General features: G+C 38.1%; 8 protein-coding genes across 9 annotated transcripts; 4 read left to right on the top strand and 4 right to left on the bottom strand.

Annotated features, from left to right (window-relative positions):
• Positions 1 to 258: 258 nt before the first annotated feature.
• LOC112081417 (40S ribosomal protein Sa-1-like) lies at positions 259 to 2,484 on the top strand. Its single transcript, XM_006390606.2, has 5 exons — positions 259 to 537; positions 1,190 to 1,452; positions 1,531 to 1,728; positions 1,879 to 2,095; positions 2,196 to 2,484. Exons 1-5 carry the CDS (start codon positions 393 to 395, stop codon positions 2,264 to 2,266), a joined length of 894 nt encoding a protein of 297 aa, XP_006390668.1. The 5' UTR covers positions 259 to 392; the 3' UTR covers positions 2,267 to 2,484.
• A 655-nt stretch (positions 2,485 to 3,139) lies between these two features.
• LOC18008979 (ethylene-responsive transcription factor ERF073) lies at positions 3,140 to 4,399 on the bottom strand. Its single transcript, XM_006390607.2, has 2 exons — positions 4,050 to 4,399; positions 3,140 to 3,930 (listed from the first exon to the last, which is right to left on the bottom strand). Exons 1-2 carry the CDS (start codon positions 4,285 to 4,287, stop codon positions 3,284 to 3,286), a joined length of 885 nt encoding a protein of 294 aa, XP_006390669.1. The 5' UTR covers positions 4,288 to 4,399; the 3' UTR covers positions 3,140 to 3,283.
• A 1,149-nt stretch (positions 4,400 to 5,548) lies between these two features.
• On the top strand, positions 5,549 to 6,360 carry LOC18009461 (MADS-box transcription factor 23). Its single transcript, XM_006390608.2, has 2 exons — positions 5,549 to 6,173; positions 6,356 to 6,360. The coding sequence occupies exons 1-2, from the start codon at positions 5,549 to 5,551 to the stop codon at positions 6,358 to 6,360; spliced, it is 630 nt and encodes a 209-aa protein (XP_006390670.2).
• A 406-nt stretch (positions 6,361 to 6,766) lies between these two features.
• LOC18008978 (translation initiation factor eIF-2B subunit alpha) lies at positions 6,767 to 8,765 on the bottom strand. Its single transcript, XM_006390609.2, has 5 exons — positions 8,340 to 8,765; positions 8,061 to 8,213; positions 7,780 to 7,921; positions 7,279 to 7,520; positions 6,767 to 7,200 (listed from the first exon to the last, which is right to left on the bottom strand). The coding sequence occupies exons 1-5, from the start codon at positions 8,733 to 8,735 to the stop codon at positions 6,994 to 6,996; spliced, it is 1,140 nt and encodes a 379-aa protein (XP_006390671.1). The 5' UTR covers positions 8,736 to 8,765; the 3' UTR covers positions 6,767 to 6,993.
• A 155-nt stretch (positions 8,766 to 8,920) lies between these two features.
• On the bottom strand, positions 8,921 to 12,403 carry LOC18009264 (alanine aminotransferase 2, mitochondrial). The gene is made up of 14 exons (XM_024150888.1): positions 12,134 to 12,403; positions 11,606 to 11,656; positions 11,442 to 11,492; positions 11,242 to 11,307; positions 11,091 to 11,152; positions 10,920 to 10,998; positions 10,723 to 10,827; positions 10,510 to 10,620; positions 10,292 to 10,429; positions 10,008 to 10,203; positions 9,775 to 9,929; positions 9,603 to 9,677; positions 9,303 to 9,506; positions 8,921 to 9,192 (listed from the first exon to the last, which is right to left on the bottom strand). The coding sequence occupies exons 1-14, from the start codon at positions 12,362 to 12,364 to the stop codon at positions 9,076 to 9,078; spliced, it is 1,641 nt and encodes a 546-aa protein (XP_024006656.1). The 5' UTR covers positions 12,365 to 12,403; the 3' UTR covers positions 8,921 to 9,075.
• Positions 12,404 to 15,058: 2,655 nt separating this feature from the next.
• LOC18009462 (pumilio homolog 23) lies at positions 15,059 to 19,138 on the top strand. Of its 2 annotated transcripts, none has more exons than XM_006390611.2 (11): positions 15,059 to 15,265; positions 15,456 to 15,728; positions 15,829 to 16,192; positions 16,310 to 16,612; positions 16,725 to 16,895; positions 17,096 to 17,239; positions 17,375 to 17,494; positions 17,596 to 17,781; positions 17,894 to 18,042; positions 18,236 to 18,418; positions 18,588 to 19,138. In XM_006390611.2, exons 2-11 carry the CDS (start codon positions 15,475 to 15,477, stop codon positions 18,961 to 18,963), a joined length of 2,250 nt encoding a protein of 749 aa, XP_006390673.1. In that variant the 5' UTR covers positions 15,059 to 15,265; positions 15,456 to 15,474; the 3' UTR covers positions 18,964 to 19,138. The 2 variants fall into 2 exon arrangements, with proteins under 2 accessions (XP_006390673.1, XP_024006655.1); XM_024150887.1 differs by having other exon boundaries at positions 15,485 to 15,728.
• A 33-nt stretch (positions 19,139 to 19,171) lies between these two features.
• LOC18009062 lies at positions 19,172 to 19,794 on the bottom strand. The gene is made up of 2 exons (XM_006390612.2): positions 19,432 to 19,794; positions 19,172 to 19,315 (listed from the first exon to the last, which is right to left on the bottom strand). Exons 1-2 carry the CDS (start codon positions 19,671 to 19,673, stop codon positions 19,252 to 19,254), a joined length of 306 nt encoding a protein of 101 aa, XP_006390674.2. The 5' UTR covers positions 19,674 to 19,794; the 3' UTR covers positions 19,172 to 19,251.
• A 903-nt stretch (positions 19,795 to 20,697) lies between these two features.
• Positions 20,698 to 21,384, top strand: LOC112082774 (uncharacterized protein At1g43920, Chloroplastic-like). Its single transcript, XM_024150206.1, has 4 exons — positions 20,698 to 20,740; positions 20,821 to 20,972; positions 21,056 to 21,253; positions 21,352 to 21,384. Exons 1-4 carry the CDS (start codon positions 20,698 to 20,700, stop codon positions 21,382 to 21,384), a joined length of 426 nt encoding a protein of 141 aa, XP_024005974.1.
• The last annotated feature ends 2,725 nt before the right edge of the window (positions 21,385 to 24,109 follow it).

A 24,109-nucleotide genomic window follows, 5' to 3' on the forward strand; every position in this document is an offset into this window, starting at 1 on the left:
AATCAGATTTCACGACAATTTAAACTTCCCGAACCCAAATTTCCAGCGCTAAACGGATACCTTTTGCTAACAAGTTTGTACACACTTGGAGCCCGGTTTAAGAAAAACAAACCGGAAATTGAACCAGTGGTTATTGGCTAAGTTTTTATTTCATCAACTCTAAAAATGTTAATTTACTAGCTCCGATAAATTTACCACGGTCATTGGTAAAAATACGTGGGATAAACATGAGGGCAAAACAGACTTTATATTCGAATTAGGGTTTCGCTTGATAAATTGCCGTCTCCCTCACAGTTCTTTTAGTTTCCCCTCGCCGCTCTCGTGTGATTTACACTGCAGAAACCTATCTCGGCGATTAGGTCCCGGAGAAGAAGAAGAAGAAAAGAAACAGTATGGCGACTGACTTAACTGCTAGCTCTGGACAGCTTTCCCAGAAGGAAGCTGACATCAGGATGATGTGTGCTGCTGAGGTTCACCTTGGAACCAAAAATTGCAATTACCAAATGGAGCGTTACGTCTTCAAGAGACGCAACGATGGTAACTATACATCTCGTGTATTTCTTTTTGCTACTTGTATAAACATACCAATATTTATGTGTGTATGTAGATGATTAGGCATTGTGATTCCGTGTTGCTATTGCGGATTTGTATGTTTTTGTGTCTTTTGAGTTTTTGTTTCCCCATAGATTGTTTATGATCTCTTTTTGGCTCATGCTGCTTTGTTTTAGATGAGTTATGGATTTGTAGGTCGTTTTAGTTCCTCACTCTTTTATCCCCAAAGTAGAGTTTAGCCGCTACCACGGATCTAAGTAGCCGCTGACAAAAGCAAAATACTTCAGCGTTGAACTCTATCCATTTCTGTCAACATTTCGTCTATTAATAAGTCTAGATAACTACCAAAGGGATGGTTTGTGTCTTTTATTGTATTCATGATCACAAGAGTGGTTTTAGTGTTTACGAAGAAATGAGTATTTCACGGGTTTCATTTGGTTTCTTGATTCTAAGCTTACGAATGGAAAACTGAGCCAATGGCAGATAATCCTCTTCGAGACTGATGTTTGACACTGTATGGATGCAAGTGTTTATTTTTTTGTTACTCTTATCGACTAGTGTTCTTACTTCTGTTTGATTTTATATGCTCAACAATGCATATTGCATGTCAATTTTGACGTTTGATTTTCCTTTTCAGGTATTTACATATTCAACCTCGGCAAAACATGGGAAAAGCTGCAGATGGCTGCTAGAGTTATTGTTGCTATTGAGAACCCACAGGACATCATTGTCCAGTCTGCTAGGCCCTATGGTCAGAGAGCTGTCCTGAAGTTCGCTCAGTACACAGGAGCCAATGCCATTGCTGGAAGGCACACTCCTGGTACCTTCACTAATCAGATGCAGACCTCATTCAGTGAGCCCAGGCTTCTGATTCTTACAGATCCCCGTACCGACCACCAGGTAAACTCCTTTTCCTAATACCACGGATGGTTATGTTATGTCTTGTTCTGGATTAACATCTTGTATGTGTTGTTGCAGCCCATCAAGGAAGGTGCTTTGGGAAACATCCCCATCATTGCTTTCTGTGACACAGACTCTCCTATGAGGTTTGTTGACATTGGTATCCCAGCCAACAACAAGGGAAAGCACAGCATTGGTTGTCTTTTCTGGCTTCTTGCTCGCATGGTCCTTCAGATGCGTGGAACCATCCGCCCTGCACAGAAATGGGATGTCATGGTAAGAGGACTTTTTGTGTAACTCTTTGCCCTTCTTGCAAAGTCTTACATTGTTGAGTAGAGAAGAGTTTGATTATGTAGGCGACATGAAGTTTTTAATTTTTTCCTGTTGTTCATGTTTGATGTATTGTTCATATGTTGTGCTGTACAGGTGGATCTGTTCTTCTACAGAGAGCCAGAGGAGGCTAAGCCAGAGGATGAGGATGAGTCTGCACCTCAGGCAGACTTTGGGCTACCTGCTCCTGAATATGGAATGGTTGGTGGAGAGCAATGGACCACTGCTGCGATCCCTGATGCTGCATGGCCAGGGGAAGCCCAGCAGCCAATCGCTGCTGCTCCTGCCGCTGCTTCTTGGACCGATTCAAGCGGTGAGTTAAATTTTACCTGAAACGCTATTTTGGCTCAGGATCACTAAATCTACGATCTTGATTTTAAAGTTTGTTATTTGGTTTTTTCTTGCGGTTACAGTTGCTCCAGCAGCAGATGGATGGGATACGGCTGTGCCACCCCCAACTGCTCCAGCTACCGGTTGGGAGTAAAGTTGATAGGCTTTACAATCCTGGTTATAGACATGGTTTTTTTGTTACTTTTTGGATTGAAGAGTTATCGAACCGCAACTTTTTTCCTTCTCGCTTATCTCTCTCAAGACAATTAGATTAATATTCTGTTTCGCACTTTTTTTTTGGGTTTTGAATGGAATTTCTACTATAATTATCTCATTCGCTTCAGCCTTCAAGTATCACAAATATAAATTGAGCTTCCGGTTTCTTGCAACAATCCTCCACATTCTGATCAATTTTATGCAAAACAAACAAAAAAGGCTACTTTTATTTAAACCTGCAATCTACTTCAGGATCAGAACTGATATGTTTAACCTCCAAAGGATTCTGGCTAGCGAATTATTAGGTTTCTCCCTCGTTGCGGTAAAGACCTTGTGAAAGCTGTGGCCCTAGCCCTACAAAAGGAAAATGCCATGGAGCACATGGAATCGTGGGAAGCAAGCGTAAGGCATTACAAAGATCAGGTGAATGTTCTTCCCTCTGCCCTTAGCCGCATTTAAATGGTTCTCCTCGACTCCTCCCACATGTGATTGGTTGATGAGACACGGAAGAAGGACGGAGATATTTGTGGTACTGGTTGGGACATGATAATTATGGTGGAGCCCGTGCAAGCCGAAGCGTAAGCTTTGAGATTGAGCATTCTTTGTGTGCGGAACTTGGATTATCAAGTGATGATGACTGGCAAAGCTTGCGATGGACTTTAATTACTACAAGGTGATGTTTTTCTCCTAGAGGTTGCAATGTTTGTGCTTCCCTTACCACAAGTTCAGACTTTAGATCCTATGTTACAGTCGCTTGTCGATGTTGATCAAGGCTTGAACGTATGCTACTGAATGAAGTTTAAAGGTACAGTTTTTTTACCCAAAGAAAAAGAGGCTAGTTTTATTTAATATTGACAAGAGTGTAAGAACAACACTTGAAAACACTCGCTACACTTAAGCAGAACAAGAACTCATGTCATTTTCACAATGTGGAACACGGAAGACTCAAGTCCTTTCAAGACCAAAGATCATTGTCATTGCATCCATCAAAGAGACTACTCAGAGATGTTGTGGAACCACAGTTTCTCACTCCCATAAACGGCATCTGGAAGAAACATTCGGTCTGGTTCTCAAACGCTAGAAGCTCTTCAGAAAGCTGCGCGTTCACATTGGCTTCACCATCACAACCTTTCTGTTTCTTCTTCGCATCATCGCCCATGATAACATCTTCGAGCCATTGTGTATCGACCTGAAGCGTCTCCGCATTATTCTCCTCCCAGAGAAAATCAAGCCAGCTACTACTAAGCACCGAGCTAGCCACAGGCAATCCAAGATCACCAGCCTCGTGCTTCTCTTGTATCTGCTGCACAGGCTTAACCTCAGGTTGTGGTGACGCTTTACGCTTTCTAGAGGATGATGATGATGCTGAATCTTCGTTTGGGAAATTGAGCTTGGCTTTGGCTCCTCGGATTCTCTTAGCCTCAAGATCATAAGCTCTTGCAGCATCTTCTGCAGTGTTGAAAGTCCCGAGCCAGACTCTAACTCCTTTGATTGGGTCACGAATCTCAGCCGCCCATCTTCCCCATGGCCGTCTCCTGATTCCTCTGTATCGACTACTCTTTTTCTTCCTCTCATCTTCTCCATTTATGCTTCGATTTGAGCCTAACAAAGTACACAAAACTCTAATTTCATCAACAAACAGTCTTGGAAACCGATTCACTGCTGCAACTTGGAATCATTGACATTACAAATTGTGAGAATCGAATCCGAGTAACTCTCACCTGCAGGTTTTCGAGTTGAGGAGAAGACCAACGGCTTGGCCGGAGAAAATTTCCCGGTTTCATCGTTTTCCGATTCGAAATCCTGAAAATCTCCCTCGAAATCGTCGAATGTCAAGTCGACGACATCATCGCGTCTCCATGAAGAATTCCCAGCTCTCACGTTTTTCCCCAGATCGGCTGTCGATCTGCCGGAACGCGACGGCGCTATGTAATCGGCAATTATAGCTCCTCCGCACATTTTCTTAGATTTTTAACAAGGGTGTGAATCTAATAATTCAAAAAGTTTGGGTTGAAACTGAAATTTCTCAATTGTTGAAGGTGGTTTTGTGTTTTTTTTTTTCTTTTCATTTTAGCTTCGTTGCTCGACTCTTTTATATGCAAAACTACGCGTGTTCCACGAAAGACCGGGCATTTGCCAATTTACTGTTTAGCCCTTGGCATAGGTCCGTTGTAAATTTAAAATATTTACATGTTGGCCAGTTGCTAAAAAAAAAGAGTAGATGTTGGCCTCTGCAATGTTATGCAATTAGATGAACTATGGATTGGATGAATAATTTTAATATTCGACCTTATCTTCAATCGTATTTTTCATTCTTTGTATTGAGCTTCTTTTCTGTCACTGTATTATGTAGATTTAATGACTGTAGATTTTAGCTACCCCATTTAATGTGTCGTAAATAACAAGACTTAATTTGTAGTATATGCCTTGCTTTGGTTATTCACCTCTCAAGATGTCGACATGGGTTTTAGACTTTTCGTCAAATTGTTCAAGGGTTATTTGAATCTAGTCAAGTCTATATGGAAATAACTCTGATGAAATACATATAATAACAGTTGTTAATTACAACTTGATATATATATATATATGTAACATATGAAAATAAATTACTTAAAGTGTAATACTAGTTGTCTGTAGGGCACTATGGCTTTGTTGGCTATAGAATTAAATTTTGAAACCAGAAGTAGTCTTTAATATACTGACTAATTGACCCATGGTTTTCTCTCCACTAATCATTTTTCAAATCTAAACTAATCTATCAACCTTGCTTTGAATCTTTTTCAGCAAGCTAATTAATATTGTTTAGTGGTTAAGACTGAATGATATATTGAGCAAATGAGATTTGTGGATGAACCTTCCATTTGGCAACCAATTTGTAATAAATATTGATGTTATGCATATATTTGATTGATTAGTTGTTTTTTTTAACAAATAAGTAAAATAGAAAGTGGTAAGTATATCTCGTAAATCTGGGATATAATATCACGAAACTTAAATTAAAAAAACACTATATTTGGTTTTTATGGAATAGTTCCATAAACATGTTAAATTATTGAGACGTGTGCATGGAATACCACAATTAACATTTACTATGAACAAGCAACCATTCCTTATTTACTTCAAAACTATGTATATATATATAAAACATAAATCAGAATATTTTTGTTACCTCAAAGAACACTTGTGATCTTTATAATCATCTTTCAGTCTTGTCGGCAATATGGAGCACGGAGAAGCCTCATCCACCACATGCTTGCCGTCCACGGAACAAAATCCTCTTCAAAACCTTACATTTCCGATCAAGCAACAAAGAGAGACGAAACTACAAAGCTCTAAAACCACCAAAGGTCGACAGAAGATAGAGATTAAAGAGATCAAAGAGAAAAACCGGAGGCAAGTGACGTTTTCGAAACGCCGAACCGGGCTTTTCAAAAAAGCGGCTGAATTAAGCGTTCTCTGCGGCGCGCAGATTGGTATCATAACGTTTTCACGTTTCCAAAGGATTTACACGTTCGGTAACGTGGACACACTCATCGAAAAGTACTTGCGCAAGGCTCCGGTGATGCTGAGGTCACATCTCGACGGTGAAGCGTTAACCGGAGAAGAGGACGTCGACGGTAGGATGTGGTGGGAGAGGGCGGTGGAGAGTGTTCGGGAAGAAGAGATGGAAGAGTACATGAAGGGGTTGCATGGTTTAAGGGAGAATTTGTGGAAAAAGATCTGCGAGATGGGTGGAGATCCAACGGTTCAGATGAATGCTCAGGCATTTCCAAATCCGATGGCTCCGACTGACTGGAAAATTACGGATGAAAATCTGACGGTTAGGAACGATCAAGGTCATGCAGGTAAGTGGTAACGATGGATAGTTACAGTTTCGGTTCTGCTGTCTCAAAACCGTAGCGTAGACAATGAAGTGTAGTGTCTTCTTTAATATATTACAATGAACTGAAATTATCTAATATGGTTTCAAGTTGAAGATTGCTACAACTTTTATGGCGGACATTGTTTTGATATATTTCTTATACAGTATAATCTCTATAAATTAATATTTGATAAATTAATATATTTTTCGAATTTCAAATTAATTTTTTAAATTGATTTTTATATCGATAAATTAAGAATTCTATAAATTAATAAAATACTATAATTCTGACATTATTAATATATAGAAGTTTTATTGTATGTATATGAAGTTCTAATTTCTTATGATCTAGTATTTGGCTTTTTTTTAAAAAAAAATTCTTGTACCTTGTAAGTGCCAGTTTTTCGTCTTTCTGAATAATCTTTACAAGTTACAACCAACATAACAATTTAAACGCACTTAGACGCAAACAAATATGTTGGTGTTAAGACAACCACCTAAGACTAATTACCGTATGTAACACATACTCTGGTTATATGAAAGACAAAATATAGTTGTTTAAAGTGAAAGAAAACCGTTCGATCATATGATGTCTTCAAAACAAAATACATACGTGACAATAGAAAAACAACTAGACTACATGTGTGACCATCGTCAATTCATAATCCAAAAACGGAAACAAGGTTTTTAAGATATAAAAAAAGAACTTTGACGATCTTTAAAGGAACAAAATTTATAGTTTCCACTTCTAAAAATTTTGTAAGCAATCACAACTAATGAGTTATTAAGTTAGAAGTTAAATTTTAGAGATAGAGTTGAATAAGCTCATCGCTAACTACGGAAGGAGAGAGAACACCAAGATCAGTGAAGAGGAGCGTTAAGTACTGAGGCGGAGTATAATCTCGAGCTGACCTTTCTACTTCCACCTTTGCCGGAATCTTTACACCAAACTCGATCGGTCTCAGCGCCGGTGCCATGTCCTTTTGGTCTAACGGGTAAAGCCTAGCGAACTGCAAAACAACAACTTCATATCACTAACTAACCTCTCTCTCTCTCTCTCTTGGATCTTATAAAACCATTTCAGTTACCTTGTAACTCTCGGCGGCAACATAGACCGGTTTGTTCATGCTGTGTGCGACGAGTGCGATCTGGTATGTTCCCATCATGTTGATAATACCACCACTTTCTACAACTCCATCAGCCCCAACAAACACCATATCCACTTCGTCCATGCTATACGCCACAGCAGAATCAAGCAGCAGTTTCACCGGGATATCGAGCTTCGATAGCTCACTCGATAACAAAACTCCGGTTCCATCGGGTCTTCCCTCTGTAAATTTTTTTCATTTAAAAGGTTTCAGCGAGAGACTACTATAATTGGAGAATGAGTATTAAGAGACAAAGTGTCTCAAAACAGATTGGCTATGACTAGGCAAGACATTAAGAGGCAAGACATTAACAGGCTATGACTAGACTAAGTTCCAATATAAGCAAAGTGATAAGAGTGGCTAAACAATATTGACAGGGCACAAATTATATATATAGAGAGAGAGAGAGAGAAGTGTAAAGGGTGTTTCCTAAAAGGGAACCTGTGCAGAGAACTCGAAAGAGCTTGTTGTTTTGTGCAGCTGCCTTTAGAACTTCAAGAACAACTCTAGAGAGTCCATGAACCAATATGGTACAACCATCGAATATAAAATCTTGACTAAGCATTGCGATAATCCTACGAGCCTGCGTAATAGCGAACATTCCTTTAGATTTTCCTCTTCGATGAAAATGGATTTTGATGTACACTTCATTGATTAAATACTATAATTTCAAGATGCAAAAAACTACTAAACTGAGCCAAAGGGGACATAAATGGAAGCACCTTGCAAGATATTTCCCCGAATTTCTCAGCACGTTCGAGGAGACGAGACTTAGCTGAATTGAAATCCTCGTATTCTAACGCAGACGTTCTCGTGACGTATCTGATGAACAGATCGCATCCAGCAGTCAAGGAGATTGATGTTTTGTCCCATGACTGCCAAAAATTTAACAGAAACAAGTTTTTTCCTTAATCAACATCGAGAATGAACACATGATCAAAGACCAATCTACAGTGAAGTGTAAGTCCCAATATTGCAGAAATTTCAGAAATTGAATTCACCTTCAGTGTATCGGAAGCCTTCTTGAGCTCAATTTCAAGCTCCATCATGGTGGTAGCCTCGCTCGCACGGATAACCGCAGCCAGAGCTCGGATAGCCGCGACGGCTTCCGCTAGATCCGGCTGCTTTCGCCAGCTGTTGAACTCATCAATCACATTAAACGACTTCTCCTTCCCGAGCTCAGCGACGGAATGCTCCTCGCCTGAGACGCCGCCCACGGCGGCCTGAGCTTGAGCTAGCCAGTCGCTTGTAATGACGCCGTGATGCGCCGCTCGAGTCTGGTAGTAGGCGGAGATGGAATCAGGGTTTGGGAAAGGGCCTCGCGTAGTGTCTGCCATGGGAGGTGAATTCGAGCTTCGTCGTTCGTCGAGGATAAACGACGCTGATCTTCGCCACATTGATTTTGTGTGTTTTTCAGTCTTTAGAAAGAAATTTTCTTCAAAATGGGAAAAGCTGTCGTTTTCTCGAGAAAATCTTTATTCGGTTCTAGGTCGGATTATCCATATTAGGCCCATTTATTAGCCCAATGATCATTTTAAAAAAGAGGACTTATCAAAATTAAATTAGTTTATATATCAAGCTCAGTACAATTTAACTGCAGAAGTGTTTTGCTTAATCACAATTGCCTGATTAAACAATCAAAGATCTCTTTTTTACTTTTATTGATCAGATTGATCACACTCTAACGATCTATGTAAAGGTCATTGAGCTCATCTTCAGTGGGTCATGACAGTGCTTTTAGTCGCGGAACTCGTCCATGAAGCTCTTGTGGAACTCTGTAAGACGATTCACTATCGCCGGAATCTTGTCTTCTTGCGGAAGTATTGTGCACCTGAAGTGCCATGTTCCAGGAACCTAACCACAATGAATGCAAAACATACACAAACAAAGATTCAAGTTCGATCCTTTTTTTGAAAACTTTAAGAAAAGGTTTCATTTTGGTGATGATTTTGTGTCTTTTTTACCTGTCCGAAGCCAGAACCAGGGACAACAACTATTCCTGTGGCGTTAAGAATTCGTTTGCAATAGAACGCATCCGGTTGTGTCTTTGCGGCCTCTGCAGCTTCAATCGCCTTTTTAGAGAGATTAATTCGAGGGAAGAGATACATCGCTCCTTCGGCTCTGTTACATGTTACGCCTTCTAAGTTGTTAAGAGCCTCTTCAAGAGTCTGCACAATTCATTGGTCAAGCTTATATATGAACACTATTCAAGAGACTGGAATAAATGTCTTCCGAGTGTACTGTAATGTTCTTCAACTAATTACCTTTGCACGTTTAGCCATGGATGAGAGAATTCCATCTCTTTCTGCCATGTATGAGTCATATGAGTCATCACCAGGCTGATCAAGTGATATAAGAGGTTAAATTAGTCATCATCGGTTGCAAGAAATAAAGAACTTAGCGAGAACCTGTTGACAAAGAACTGTAATGATATACCTTGGGTGGGCTCATGACAAGGCTAGCAAGAATTTGACCAGAGATGTTGGAACAAAGATTCACAGAAGCAACTTTGTATATCTGCTCTCTTACATCAGAAGTGAATCCTGTAACCTCCATGTACCCTCCTCTCTTTCCACATTCTCCATAGTATCCTGTCAAGAGCCATAAGAAGAAAATTCTCAATTTTGTTAAATGGCAAGCATTTCACTGTTAGACAACAAATGTTGTACCTTTGGAGACTGATTGGAACGAGACTAAGGCGAGATCTTTTTCTCCATATCCCAAAGACCGAGCTACTTTCTTGAAAGAATGGAACTTTTTGTCAGGGACGTAAACATTCTCTTGGTAGACCTCGTCAGCTAAAAGAACCAAACCCTCTTCCTTGCAGAAGTCAACAATGTCACGCTGGTTTTCTTCCGCAAGTACCTTAACGAGAACAAGAACGCAGATTATTAGAGAAATGTATCAACATTTGGCATCGCAGACGCTAGTATTTGTCAAAATCTGTTCTTACCTGTCCAGTTGGGTTACCAGGGTTTATGACAACCAAGGCTCTTACACTGATGCCTTTGGACCTAGCTTCCTCTAGCTGCTTCTTAAGGTCAGATATTTCAAGTCCCCATCCTGTTGCTTCATCTAGATAGTACGGTACCTAAGCAGCAAAAAACGACAATCAAAAGAAAGACAAAATTTTTAAAGAAGAAAGACAATACTATGATTACATGAACATACCAAAGATCCACCATGGAGGGCAATTGAAGCAGAGTACAATGGATACTGAGGAATTGGGCAGAGAATTCCATCTTTCTCTGAGCTTAAGAGAAGTTGCATCATCATGTGAACCTAGAGAATGATAAAGAAACATAAAAACATTTAGCATGAACCTTTTATAAAGGATTTGCTCTATAAAACCATGACACAAAATGTTTTTGCTTTGATTGTTACCGCTGGACTTGCACCATCGGTCAAGAAAATATCATTTGGATTAGCAGGGAAACCATCACGGGCTTCGATTCCAGCTGCAATTGTATCACGTAATCCCTTAATACCCTGAGGCAGAATAAAAAAAATGGAATCATTCAACAACATTAGAGTCATTCAAAAATCATAGAGTTTTAAGGACTTTTCAATAGATCAAAAACCTGGCTGTGACTGTAAGCACCAGTTGCTCTTCCAGGAATTTGGTCCAAAATCTTCCATGCTCGGTCAATTGAATCGGTACTGATGATAGCAGAGTAGATATCAAAATGTGAAGCAATCTAGTCCTAAAACTAAAACAAGGCGAGGGAAAACCTCAGAATCAAGTTGGATACCTGAACAAACCATGTGTTTCAGACTCGTCCAAAAGGCTTGTGTTATCACACAACGCGAGAACCTGAGAGATATAAATGATACAAGATATAGCTAATATCTTGGAGCTGATATGATGAAACAAAACCAGCAGCAAAAAAACTGCTCGCTTACCTCTCGGAAGTATTTTATAGGCAGCTGACCAAGAGACTGAGGATTCCCAATATTGCAATAGATTATCTGCCAAAAGCAGTGAGTGAAGACTTGTAAGTCTCTTTCTTGTATGGAATTATAAAGAGTTGGAGAAAACATATAAGATCAACACTAAACTATTCACTCTATGTAATGCCGATTGTTGAAAAATATATTTTTACCTCATCGAAGGGATAAGCATCCTTATTAGACTTCAAGTCTTCTTGCAACTTCTGCAAGATGGAAGTAAAAGGCAAACATAAAAAAAAATCAATTAGCTGAAAACCCATTTTTTTACAGACTTGGGTCGTGATTTCTTACTAGACAAAGGACATGTATCTCTGACCTGAGCAATGTTGACAATTTCTCCACGAACAGCATACTCACATTTCAGAACCTGCCACCCGGGGAACAAAAAAAGTCCTCTTTGTTACTAAATTCGGAAAAGAGAAATCTGCAGACAATCATATAATCATCACAAGGATTGAGTCGACGAAGCCGAGAGAAAAAAGGAAGAGCCTTTTTATGTTTTTAGAATACATACAAAGCCATAAGTTGAACTAAAATCATATGACAAGTTAAAATCGATACACAAATGAACTGCAACGTAAGCAACATGCAGAATCAAACTCAGAAGATGCCCAATAAACCCCAGATTAAGCTGAGATAAAGGAAGAAACTTAAGCAACTTAAGCTTGTCGGTTTCGTCACTGGGAAAAAAAAAAGAGAAGCACAGTTGGAAAATTGAAAATTAGAACGAAAGAGAAACAAAACCAGACAAATCGATGAAAAAACACAGAAATAAACCCACTTTTCAAAAACAGGAGATTAATCCGGAGAATCAAATCAAATAGGTAATGAATTCGAAACCCACCTTGGGATTGATGGAGTCAAGGGTAACGGGAAGAGAGGAAGTGGAATCAGAAGCAGACATCTTCGAAGTAGAAGACAAGAAACGAGACAGAGAAAGAAGAGGAGGAGCAGGAGCAGGAAGATGTGGAGATAGAGATGGAAGAAAAGAGAGAAAGCGTCGGCTTGTGTGATGTTGACGACGAGTTTGGTCAAGGACGCTCCTTTTAGCTTGGCTAAACAAGAATCTCCGCATCTCGCGATCAGCTTTACAGGACGTGCTGCTCAAGATTATCAAAAAGTCTGACCAAAGGGTCCCAATGTCCTTTAAAACCACCACGAGTCTTCTTCTACCTTTATTGTTGCCTTGTCTTCCACGGATTTTGCTTTCTTCTTTCTTTTAGTCAAATCTCGAAACTACTCTTCGAAAAACTGTCAAATTAGATTTTTTTTTTTTTTAGCTCCAAAGCCTAACTCGATATTTGTAGGCTATTTATTTTTTAATTATCTGTTAAGTAAGAAAAAAAAACTCGGCTAATCCAAAAAAAGACATGTCATTTAAAGTTTGTCTGAAGTCTCTCTATCTTCCAGACAGATGATCATTATTGGTTTAAACCTAAAAGAGACAAAAAAACCGAATAATCCATCCAATCACAACTGAGTTCTTATCTGGGATAAACTAGCATTAACTGTTTGTAGATATTAAAAGTTATGTCCTAAAGCTAATTTAAAAGTTAACTTTATTTAATGCAAATCCTCCAAATTGTCATTTATGATTAAATATAGTATGGAATATGACAATCTTATGATACTAAACTGATGAAAATATATATATATTTTTTTAGTCTGATGATGTATATAACTTAAAAGAAACACTCAAAAGTCAAAACGCAATTTAAAATCATATGTTGCAATTGAATGCTTGTAACCCCCTTCCGGTATGCACTTGAATGCAGCCTTTGTGGCAATGTCCAATGGATCATATCCCACAATAGCATCAAATGGATCAAGATGTTGTAACGACACAAGAGGAAATGCATACAAAAGAGAGGGAGAGAAATGGTGGTCAACGCATAGTAGCCAATTAGCTATTTCTCAAATATTTATTTTTTGAACAAGATCTATTTACTTCCAACGAAAACGAAAAGCTTGGTAGACATGTACTGGAGAGAACCAAGCAAAGATTAAACTAGAGTATTTTTGATCCGAGAAACAACCCATTGTCTCAGTAGACCACCGAGACTTTTGCAGAAAACTATTTCCACACAACTTTTAGAAACCACAGATCACGAACCCTAGCTATAAACTAAATCATCATCAATCTCAAACAAATTCCACAACGAATTCGAAACCTTCGTAAAGGAATTGTGTGAACGTGTAGCCTATTATGATATGTGTTAAGTGTTAAATTATTTAAGTGTTAATATTTGAAAAACCTTCGTAAAAGGAATTGTAAAACTTCCACAAGAATCGTACAAAAGCATTTTTAGACGTGATATAAGAATAATTTCAAATATTTAAATGTAAACTTTCATTCTTATATATATATATATGTGTGTGTTTTAGAATTGGTAAAAAGGAAAACGAAATTAGTGATCACAACAAGAAAATGTAAAACTCTTAAAACATCCCAAATGATTTTTGTACATATAGACTTACTTTCTAATAAAAAAAATGTAAATTTCGACAAGATACTTGTAGAGTAATAGAAAAAAAAATGAAAACTTCTTAAAATATTTGTTGACCTATTAAAAATCTTTAATGTAATAGAAAAATGCAGAAATAAGGAAAAATGCTTTTTAACAAACAAAAAAAGGAATAACTGTTTTGATCAACAAACTATATATAAGAACATAGGGATGAGCTTTTTTATTTTTCAATATCGCTTTCATCTTTCACATTAAAAAAAACATATATTCATAGTGTTTACAAATTAGAAACTATGACTCAAGATCAAGAACATAACCTAGATCAAGAACTCAACCTAGAATTGGGTTAGCTCCATATGATGCTCATAAAGAAGACGTTATGCGACACTGACCTTTCCCAATAAAGTAGGCTTAATTTATCGAGACAGGACTTTGAAATTTTATAATTCCAAAAATGGCAGGTGATTTGATCCAGAGATTAAGAAACAGTATTAAAATGAAGGTTTTTGTTGTAGATAAAAAAGAATACATTGTAACTTTAAAAAAGAAATACATGGAAGTTATATGCTTAGCGCAGGATGGTCCGCAATTGTCAAAACAAATAGTTTCCAAACAAACGATCTAATTGGAATTTGTTGGATTAATAGTTCTAACATATTCTATTTACAGCGTATTAGTTAGTTACTTTTATTTTATTTTTATTTTTATAAATATCTTAGAGATTTTCTAATATTTATTTAGATAAGTAGTTTTAATTTAACTACAATATTTGTATTTTAGTTGGTTTTATAAGTCTTTGGGTCATGAATTTACCATATTGGTTTTATTAGTCTATTGAAAGAATAATAAAAATAATATTTTATTTATTTGTTCGTTATATCTAATATTTTATTTATTTGTTCGTTATATCTTTTATTTCACTTGTATGTTTTGCTCAAACGAGTTCGTTTCCTTCTCCGCCTCAAAACATGAGGCTTCTTTGCTGCACCTTCTTTAACTATGTCGATAATATCAATATTGTTACGAATAACTTTTTTTGTTATTTTGTCTTTCTAAACAAGTACGTGATGGTTAAAACAAAAACTATGAAGTTTTTTTTTTTTGTTAAAAGGTTGTTATATTAATTTTTTTGGTTTTTGAGTTTTTTTACATTTACAAAATAAAAAGCAAATACCGGAAACGGGTCGAGCTACTCAGACTAGGCCTTAAAAGCCCAATCAAAACCATTGCGGGTTTATAGTACGTCGTTTTGACAGGATGAGAATAAAACCCTAGAAATTATAAAATTTTGTACAGCTTGAGCTATAAACATGGAAGATTTTTGATTCAAACAACGTTTACTAACACTAGGAGTAAGTGGAAGAAACGACACCGTTCTCTTATTTCTGATTTTTTCGATTGTGATTCTTCTCCATCTCTTTCCGCCGCGTCCTCTGTCTCATTCCCTCTCAAGTACAAAGCTTCATCGGGTTTTTCTCTTACACCAAACTCTGTTTTCGCATCCTCAGGTTTGTGTTCCATTTCTATTGTGCAAACTTTACCTAGATTAGTTATAAAAATCCAACCTTTCCTTTACTTATAGGCCTGTGTATTTGTGTAATTTGGGGAATATAATTCTTGAAAGCTGGTATTTTTGTGAGTTTTGTGGTGTGCTTTTTTGATATTGGGGTTTTTGTGTTTCCTGGGTAAATTTTGTAGGATTTAACTAGGGCTTCACATGGTTTCAGTTGGGTCAAAGTCATTGCCATCTAGGAGGCACAGGATCATCGAGGAAGATAGCTTAATGGGTGAACGAGGAAAGTCTAGCAACAATCACAGTTCAAGGAAAAAGGGAATGGGTAGGAAGGCCCAGAAAGGTAGTCGTGGATTCGATGGAGATAGTAACAAGAGGAATCAATCCAGTGGTGCCGCTAACGTGAAGGCAGCGCCAAAGAAACAATCCGAGTTTGAACATCAGAATCAATTTGTCAGGTAATGAGAGACTTTGAACTAGGTTTTGTTGCTCTAACTTGTAATTGGTAATTTTTGTTATCAGAAGAAGTGGTAATGAATCGGGCTTAACCTTTTGCAGGAAAGAGATTGATCCAGAAACTTCAAAGTATTTCTCTGAGATTGCCAATCTCTTTGATAGTAATGAAGTTGATATAGAGGAACGTTCAGTTATATGTGGAAACGCCCTTGAGGAAACAAGAGGGAGGGAATATGAAATTGCAACAGACTACATCATAAGTCATGTCTTGCAAACTCTACTCGAGGGATGTCAACTTGACCAACTTTGCAGTTTCTTGCGAAATTCTGCAACGGTGTTCCCAGCCATTGCAATGGATAGATCCGGTTCTCATGTTGCTGAGTCTGCTCTCAAATCCCTGGCCTCACATTTGGAAAACCCAGATGCTTATTCTGTAATTGAAGAGGCTTTAACTTCTATATGCAAGGTACTTATACATTATTATCTGGCATTGACAAGCATATAGCAATATTCAGAATATTGCTTTAGTTATGAAGCTGGTAATTGACCTCGATTGTGACGGTAAAATATTTCCCTTGGTCAGGTTATCGTGGACAATCCTCTTGATATGATGTGCAACTGCTATGGTTCTCATGTTCTCCGAAGGCTTCTTTGTCTTTGCAAAGGAGTCTCTTTAGATTCCCCTGAGCTTCATGGCGCAAAATCATCAAAAGCTCTTGCAAAACGCTTGAATTTGAAGATGTCTCAGCTGGATGAGAATAATGAACAGTTCCCTCATCAAGGGTTTCCAGATGTGCTCAAGTACCTTATATCCGGGCTGTTAAATTGTAGCAGAGAGGACATGAAGTATCTTCAAGTCGATCAATTTAGCAGTTTGGTCTTACAGGTATGTTTATGTCCCTGTCTAATCTTTTTTGTTTATTTTCAATCAGGTTCTTTAGTATTGGTTGTTATTTATTTTCATCTCCTGGTAATGCTAACTGATCTTCTCTTGACAGACGGCTCTCAGACTAATGCTGAAACAAGATGAGGAGTTACTTGAAATCATTCCTCTTATTCTAGGCTGCAACTCTACAAGTAAAAAAGAAGAGGGGGTTCATATAGATACTGATGTTGCCAAGGAAATTTTAGAGTCAATGAAGGATAATTCATTCAGTCATTTGGTGGAGGTAACAGAGTTTCAACCTCTGACTGAGTTGTTTATACCTATTGATTATGTTACTTTGCAAATAACCATTGATTATTATGGACATGCCTGCTTTAGACCATGCAATACACTATCTAGAATGTGAGGTTTGTCTTGTAGATCGTCAGTTATCTGTTGGGTACCTTATTCGTCTTTTTAAATGCATTTGTATGCCATTTTCAGGTGATTTTGGAAGTGGCCCCTGAAAGTTTGTATAAGGAAATGTTGAACAAAGTTTTCAAGAATTCTTTATTTGAGCTTTCACTTGATCGGTGTGCAAATTTTGTTATTCAAGCATTAATCTCCCATACGAAAGACCAAGAGCAGGTATTGTTATTCGACCAACATTCATCTTTGCTCCGTTGTGTCAGAAAAAAAATACTCCAGGTCTTTTTAGCCTCAACGTATTTGTGTTATCATTTGAAGTCGGTAAACTTACGCTTCAATGCTTTTGCTTGCAAGATGGGTTTGATATGGGAAGAATTAGCTCCAAAGTTCAAGGATCTTCTTGAACAAGGAAAGTCAGGTGTTGTGGCTTCTCTGATAGCGGTTAGCCAAAGGCTTCAAAGTCACGAACATAAGGTTTTATGTTTTCTAAATTCATCTGAAATTTTACTTCTTCTCTAGTGATAAAATTGTTGTGCTTAAGATACTCATACAGATAATACATGCTGATTTTACAGTGTTGTGAAGCCCTTGCTGGTGCAGTATGCTCCACAAATGAATCCCATAGCTTCATTGTTCAACGGTTATTGTTTCTTGATAACTACTTTGGTTGCCAAGACAAGTCTACATGGGAATGGTCACCCGGTGCAAAGATGCATGTCATGGGTTGTTTGATCCTTCAGGAGATTTTCAAGTGTTCTAGCGTATGTTTCCTTCTCTTCTTGTGTTGACAAAATAGTTTCATTGGTTTAGCTTCCAAGTTTGGCTGTTCATGCACGTTCACAGTATTTCCCAACTTTTGCTCAATTGTCACAGGATCTTATACAGCCATACATAACAAGCTTAACTTCTATGCAAGCTGAGCATACTATTGAAACAGCAAAAGATTCCAGCGGAGCACGTGTCATCGAGGCCTTTCTTGCCTCAAATGCTGCTACAAAACAGAAGCGCAGACTAATTATAAAGTATGCGTTGCTTCTTTACGATACCCAAAACTGAACCATAGGGAATTATATAGGGAAAGTTAGAGTTTTCTTTTATTCTGTTTTTGCTTCTGTGCTTTTCTCAATTCATGCTCTTGGCTTTTTGTCAGTTTTCATCAAGCAATTGTTTCTTTATTCTGATGATGTTTCTTTTCACCGATGACTTCACTGACAGGTTACGTGGACATTTTGGCGAGCTCTCATTACATACGTCGGGCTCATTTACTGTTGAGAAGTGCTTCGATGCATGCAACTTGTCACTAAGGGAAGCCATAGCAACTGAACTGTTGGATGTGAAAGCTGATCTCGCAAAAACAAAGCAAGGGCCTTTTCTACTTAGGAAACTAGATATCGATGGGTAAGATCTTGATAACAAAACTTACCTTGCTTTGTTTGATGGAAGTTGTAACACATCAGGAATAAGTCAAGGAGATCTAGTGACCATAGTGCCATTGAAAGGTAGCATATCTATAGTTTGGATGCATGCATCTTTTACTTCATTCATTATTTTTTTTTTGTTGTTGCAGGTATGCCAGCAGACCTGAACAGTGGAAATCAAGACAAGAAGCTCAGCAATCAACATATAACGAATTCTGTTCTGCATTTGGGTCCGGCAAATCAAATTTTCCAAAGAACACATTTGTTTCTGACGCATCTGAGGATGCATCTCAGGAGGCAGAACTTAAGAACAAAAGGAAAGAGATTGACCATCGTCCTACTTCCGGGGTTAAGCGCCACCGAGAAGAACATGCAAGGGATAAGGATGAACATTTTGCAGGTGAAAAAAGGACGAAACAGAGGAAGATCAAAACTAATGAAGCCACAGATAAACCAGTTACCAACAAAAGGCCTTTCCTTTCTGGCGAGATGAAGAATCGGCACTCGAATAAATTGAGAATTTAAATTATACTGTGTACTCTATCAAATTTTGCCTCTCTGTGCCACACTTCTTTTTCACTTATTTTAAGGAAGATGACAGCATAGTTGACCTTTCCTCATTTTTTCGTATTACATTCCAAAAGAACTTATAAAGGTTTATGCCTACTCTAGTAACTGTTAAAAGTAGCAAGCATATAAGATGATTCCTTATTTTTCAGTTACATTACAACATCCAGAAATAAGTGTAAATACTGTATATACTACCAAAAAGAAAAAGAAATCAGAAAGATTTCAAGAGAAAAGAAATGAAATCTATGGTTCTCTTGTTGTGATCTGCTGTTTTCTACTTCCTCTTATATCTGCTAAGGGACCTTTCCTGATACAAAAAGTACACAATCATGGTGTCAATCATAAACACTTACAGAGAGATATGTGAGAACCATTAGATATATGTAAAGATTGAAAACTGATTGGTGTGGTATTGTCTTTTACTTGTTCTGTATAGGGCTGGAGCCACTCCTTGGAATTCTTCGGAAGCTATCTTTTTCACCTCTTAGAGACTTTTCCTTCATCTCCTTGCTTATCTGCAAATCTCTCATATCTTTACCAGAAGCTGAATCCATGGAAGCTGGCGCCATCTGACGACCCTCTACATTATTCTCGCTGCTAAACAAAGCTACAAGTAACAGTATCAGAGCTGCTGAAATTGACACCGATGTAAGGAATCTCTTCATTGCCAAAATTCTGGTTTTTAATTTGATCTTCTTTTTTTTTTTGGTGGGAGCTCTTATGTGAGACTGCAACTGAGAAAACTATTTGGGTAGCAAGCTATATTTGAGTTAAAAGAAAGAAAGAGAGATTGAAACTCTTGTTGCTTTGTAGAATATATAAATGTTCCAAGATACTTTCTTGGATCTAATCACGTGATCTAATATGACTGGTGTGCCAATTATTTTAATTTCGAGGATATTTATCTTAGATCACTGATGATTAGTCCTCACCTCACAAAGATTTATTCACACGTATCAGCCATGAAGATGTATATATGATATGTAATTGAGATGAGGATCATGTGATAGAGCACGTGGTTACTGATACTGTTTCTACTAGTATTAGACTCACTCCATTAGTTAAGTTCCACTTGATGAGAAGAAAATTTGTGGTTAACAACAGCTCATGTCTGATAATAATCGGGAAAGCGGCCTATTCGTGCCTCAACTGGCCTTTCTGGTACGATTTATTGTATGTATTCTTGAGCTGTGCCTACGCATACCTCAACTTCTATAAATTTGAAATTTCATACCCGTACTAACTTCCGTTTGGCCAATTCATGCATTGACAAATTCCCCATTAATCAACCCCGTTAAGCTGTTAACGGATGCTGAGTCAGCTGACACGTAGGAATACACGTAGGAATTTCCGTTGGAACAGAAATCGAATACGACATCGTTTTTACCGAATCTGGGTTAAAATTTTTTTTTACAAACTCGGGGACTCGAACCCGCAACCTGTTTGCGTTCAAACGGACTTCAGAACCAGTGGACCAGACGTGAAATTAATAAACCATCACCAGTTAATAAATATAAAGCTGATTCGCATTCGTCATTAAAAAACAAGTTAGACGTCGTTTTACTTTGCAAGTATTTTAAGAAGAATCGATCTTCTTCTTCTTTCTCTCTTTCGTCGATGTCTATCTATATTCAAAATTGGGGAAAACTCTAAACTAGGGTTTAGGGGTGTAGAAGAAGACATAAGAGAATGGCGTCATCTTCGAGCCAAAGGACTTCTTCCGAGAATTCAGGTATGCCCAAATCTTCTAATGTGAAGTAAATTCGATTTTGGGATCTAGGGTTTAGTTACAATTTGAATGTCAATTTGTAGGGAATAGTTTAAGTATGAGAACTTGTGGTGCGGAAGGATTTAGAGGAATGCCGAGAACTTGTATTTGTGGAAGCTCCACTTGGATAAGAACTTCAGGAACCTCAAAAAATCCAGGAAGATTATTCCATTGTTGTCCTAATCGGACTGAAAAGGTAAAGAGAATAGTTTAATGATTGTAACTTTATTGTGGTAGCTGGGTTTAAATCTGAATTTTGTTACTCTGATCTGGTGCTAGGACAACTACCATTTGTTTAAATGGACTGATGAAGGAATGGTAGAAGAAATTGAAGACATGAAGAAAGAGATTGAAGATATGAAGAAGAAGATTGAAGATATGAAAAACAACATGGATTCTCTGAAAACCGAGATACAAGGATGTGAGAAAGAAATGAAGGAGTTGGTAGGAGATACATATGTCTTGAAGAGTGTGATTGTTTGTGGAGTTGGGTTCTTAGGTGCTTACTTTTGTTTTTGGGTTTAGGGAGCTCTATGTGTTTGGCTTCCTGTGTTTTTAAACTCTTGTTGTATCAGATTTTAAACTTTGGTGTATCAGGTTTTAAGTAATGTGATGGCTTTAAGCCTTTTTTATTATCCCATCTACGTAACATGACAATAAGAGAAAGACAAACTTGAAAGAACCAAAAAAGGATTGAAACCAAACTTCTTAGAAACCAATATAAAGTTGCATCCAAGCCAGTAATAAGAAACCGATATAAAGGTTGTGCAATACAAAAGCATTCCTAAAGCCGACAATATAAAAGGAAATAAGACATAAGAGCAATAAGTTTTTTTTTTTTTAAAAGCACACCTAAAGCCGACATTTTCTACTGAGCAGGAGATCACAAACCCAAAAAATTACTCTGATTTCCTGCATATTGAACTACATTGAACTACCAATAAGCTCCACCTGCAAAATATAGACAGTAGTATTCATCACATACATTACTTTTCAGATTACCAATATCAGAAACATCTCAGAAACTTGTGAGAAAATACCTGATCATTCTCCAAAGTCTTCAGCAAACGATGGCTGAGTTTGTTGTGTTTGATATGGACCTTCTCCTTCATCAAGTGTCATTGTCTCTGGAAAATCTGGAACTTCTGGAACATCGGTTCCTGTCTTTCTCTTCTTGGGCTTCCTAGGCTTGAATGGTGCGCCGGGGTTAGTACAATGAAGAGAATTATGTCCTTCCATATTTCACCGATAACACTGCATTGTCCTGCCATGTTTGGTAACTCTTTTACCCTTGGTTGGTGACTCCGTGACTGATTTGAGCCGTTTCTGCGGGTTTTTTTTCCTTCCCTTCTCTTTCACTCGTTCTGGTGGATCAATAGTTGGTTCAGAGCTTGTCTTCCAAAACTTCATTCCATTTACAGGCTCGATGGAATCAATGTATTGACTTCGCCAGAGAGAAGTCAAATACCAATCTGACACTAAATCTTCTTTCTTGAAAACCTTGCTGTTGTCAAAGACAACACGAAGTGCATGCCGGCAAGGTATTACGGTGAGATCCCATCTTCTACACTTACAGGTCTTCTCTCTCATATTAACAGTGTGTGATACCCCTTTCTCTGACACTTCAAATACACGATCACGACCAGGAAGCGACTTGCACCACTTCACTTGTTTCTCCTCTAATGCGATTACAAGGCCCACTTTCTTACTATGTCTGCCATTATGTTTGGCGGTAATTTTCCTTCTTATCCCTATCCTAGCCATTGCTTGTCTCCTCATTGTCTCCAAGCTCTGAACCACCGGAATTGCACATGCTAACTCAATAGCATTGTTGTAAGACTCCGAATTATTGTTTAGAGCATCCTCACAACAATAAGTAGTCTTGAAAAATGCTCGGCTGCAATTTTATGGATTTTGCTTCATGAATTCTTGAAAGATACCTTCATCATACTCCTGCATCTTCTTCAGGTTTGCATCATAATCTGCCTTGTTGAAACTATCCACCACTCGCCAAAACAAGCCTTTCATCCGAGGGTCCCTAGTATACACCTTCTTCATATTGCCATAGATATGTCTGGCACACATTCGGTGCTCTATCTCTGGCAACTCTTCAGTGACAGCTCTAAGTAAACCATGCAAAGAAAACACATGTGCTTGTTAAACTCGCCAAAAAACACTAAACACGTTTCAAGCAAACTATAAACCATGAGTAATATACCTTCTGCCTGTCGGATATGATGGTGTATCCTTCACCATTCTTTAAATCCAAGTCTTTTTTGAGGTGCTGAATGAACCATATCCAACTGGCTGTATTCACCACTTGAACAACTGCCCAAGCAAATGGGTATATTTGATTGTTTGCGTCTCTCCCCACAGCTGCCAATAGTATACCTTTTGTATTTGACTTTAAGAAGCATCCATCTATCCCAAAAATGGGTCTACAATACTTTTTCCAAGTATTGCAAAGGCCGTCGAAACACATGTAGAATGAATCGAACCTTTCTTTGCTAGTTGGTCCAATCTCTGTTCGCAGCTCAACTGTGGATTCCTTATTCGTCCTAAGTCAACAAAAAAAGGTGTTATATTAGATGTGTAAACTGTAATAGATGTCTCATACTATTTAAATAAAAAAAAAACTTACTCTTTTATCTCATTTTTGTAGTCTTTGATCCTAGCATATTGTTCATCATACTCCTGGTCAATGAGATCCAAAGCTCTCCTCTTTGCCTTTCGACACTGATCATGTAATGGAGCGACATCATAACGTTCATGGATTCTACTTTGCATGTCTTTCGGCCTCAGTTTAGGATTGTCTCTCAGCTCGTGTATGAACATGTCACAAATGACACTCTCTGTCAAAATCTTGCAACGACCATCTTTGTGACATGTATGTTCGTCTTGGAACGTCTTCACCATCCACTTAGGCATTGAGCTGTCGTATGAGCAATATATCTTCCACATGCACTTCTCAACACCACACTTAGCGCCATGCTTAATAGACCCCCACCGGTTAAACTGGATATTCCAACCTCCCTTCAGAGCATACTCTAAGACAGCTTCTCTAAACTCACTCACGCTTTCAAATACTTGCATTATCTTCAGCTCTCCACTGCCTCTTCTCCAGTGATCATAATAGCATGACTCCTTATTTGGTCCCTCATTGTCGGAGGAAGGTGGAGTTTGTTTTCCGAATTCATCATTTTCCTCCTCGTCGACAAATGCTGCAACAATGGCTTGTACACGAGCTTCCTCTTCACACATCTCAGCTTCGTCGCTTCCTTTGTTTCCTGAATCTCTTTCTGATTCTCTTCCTTCATCTCTTACATCAGTTCT

This window comes from Eutrema salsugineum, unplaced genomic scaffold, assembly GCF_000478725.1.
Source record: "Eutrema salsugineum unplaced genomic scaffold, Eutsalg1_0 scaffold_9, whole genome shotgun sequence".
In the NCBI taxonomy this organism is placed as follows: Eukaryota; Viridiplantae; Streptophyta; class Magnoliopsida; order Brassicales; family Brassicaceae; genus Eutrema; species Eutrema salsugineum.

What these genes read in the sequence shown, in the direction of transcription:
- LOC112081417 (XM_006390606.2), top strand. Translation starts at nt 393, where the DNA reads ATGGCGACTGACTTAACTGCTAGCTCTGGACAGCTTTCCCAGAAGGAA. An exon ending in ATCCCCGTACCGACCACCAG is followed by an intron (nt 1,453 to 1,530) that starts GTAAACTCCTTT and finishes GTGTTGTTGCAG; the next exon opens with CCCATCAAGGAAGGTGCTTT. An exon ending in CACAGAAATGGGATGTCATG is followed by an intron (nt 1,729 to 1,878) that starts GTAAGAGGACTT and finishes TGTGCTGTACAG; the next exon opens with GTGGATCTGTTCTTCTACAG.
- LOC112082774 (XM_024150206.1), top strand. Translation starts at nt 20,698, where the DNA reads ATGGCGTCATCTTCGAGCCAAAGGACTTCTTCCGAGAATTCAG. An exon ending in GTCCTAATCGGACTGAAAAG is followed by an intron (nt 20,973 to 21,055) that starts GTAAAGAGAATA and finishes ATCTGGTGCTAG; the next exon opens with GACAACTACCATTTGTTTAA. An exon ending in ATGTCTTGAAGAGTGTGATT is followed by an intron (nt 21,254 to 21,351) that starts GTTTGTGGAGTT and finishes TTGTTGTATCAG; the next exon opens with ATTTTAAACTTTGGTGTATC.
- LOC18008978 (XM_006390609.2), bottom strand. Translation starts at nt 8,735, where the DNA reads ATGTGGCGAAGATCAGCGTCGTTTATCCTCGACGAACGACGAAGCTCG. An exon ending in AGGCTTCCGATACACTGAAG is followed by an intron (nt 8,214 to 8,339) that starts GTGAATTCAATT and finishes AATTTTTGGCAG; the next exon opens with TCATGGGACAAAACATCAAT. An exon ending in CTTTCGAGTTCTCTGCACAG is followed by an intron (nt 7,521 to 7,779) that starts GTTCCCTTTTAG and finishes AAAAATTTACAG; the next exon opens with AGGGAAGACCCGATGGAACC.
- LOC18009264 (XM_024150888.1), bottom strand. Translation starts at nt 12,364, where the DNA reads ATGCGGAGATTCTTGTTTAGCCAAGCTAAAAGGAGCGTCCTTGACCAA. An exon ending in CTGGTAACCCAACTGGACAG is followed by an intron (nt 10,204 to 10,291) that starts GTAAGAACAGAT and finishes GTTCTCGTTAAG; the next exon opens with GTACTTGCGGAAGAAAACCA. An exon ending in CTGGTTCTGGCTTCGGACAG is followed by an intron (nt 9,193 to 9,302) that starts GTAAAAAAGACA and finishes CATTGTGGTTAG; the next exon opens with GTTCCTGGAACATGGCACTT.
- LOC18009461 (XM_006390608.2), top strand. Translation starts at nt 5,549, where the DNA reads ATGGAGCACGGAGAAGCCTCATCCACCACATGCTTGCCGTCCACGGAA.
- LOC18009462 (XM_006390611.2), top strand. Translation starts at nt 15,475, where the DNA reads ATGGTTTCAGTTGGGTCAAAGTCATTGCCATCTAGGAGGCACAGGATC. An exon ending in CATTCAGTCATTTGGTGGAG is followed by an intron (nt 16,896 to 17,095) that starts GTAACAGAGTTT and finishes TGCCATTTTCAG; the next exon opens with GTGATTTTGGAAGTGGCCCC. An exon ending in AGATTTTCAAGTGTTCTAGC is followed by an intron (nt 17,782 to 17,893) that starts GTATGTTTCCTT and finishes CAATTGTCACAG; the next exon opens with GATCTTATACAGCCATACAT.
- LOC18008979 (XM_006390607.2), bottom strand. Translation starts at nt 4,287, where the DNA reads ATGTGCGGAGGAGCTATAATTGCCGATTACATAGCGCCGTCGCGTTCC. An exon ending in CTCAACTCGAAAACCTGCAG is followed by an intron (nt 3,931 to 4,049) that starts GTGAGAGTTACT and finishes GTACTTTGTTAG; the next exon opens with GCTCAAATCGAAGCATAAAT.
- LOC18009062 (XM_006390612.2), bottom strand. Translation starts at nt 19,673, where the DNA reads ATGAAGAGATTCCTTACATCGGTGTCAATTTCAGCAGCTCTGATACTG. An exon ending in TCCAGCCCTATACAGAACAA is followed by an intron (nt 19,316 to 19,431) that starts GTAAAAGACAAT and finishes TTTTTGTATCAG; the next exon opens with GAAAGGTCCCTTAGCAGATA.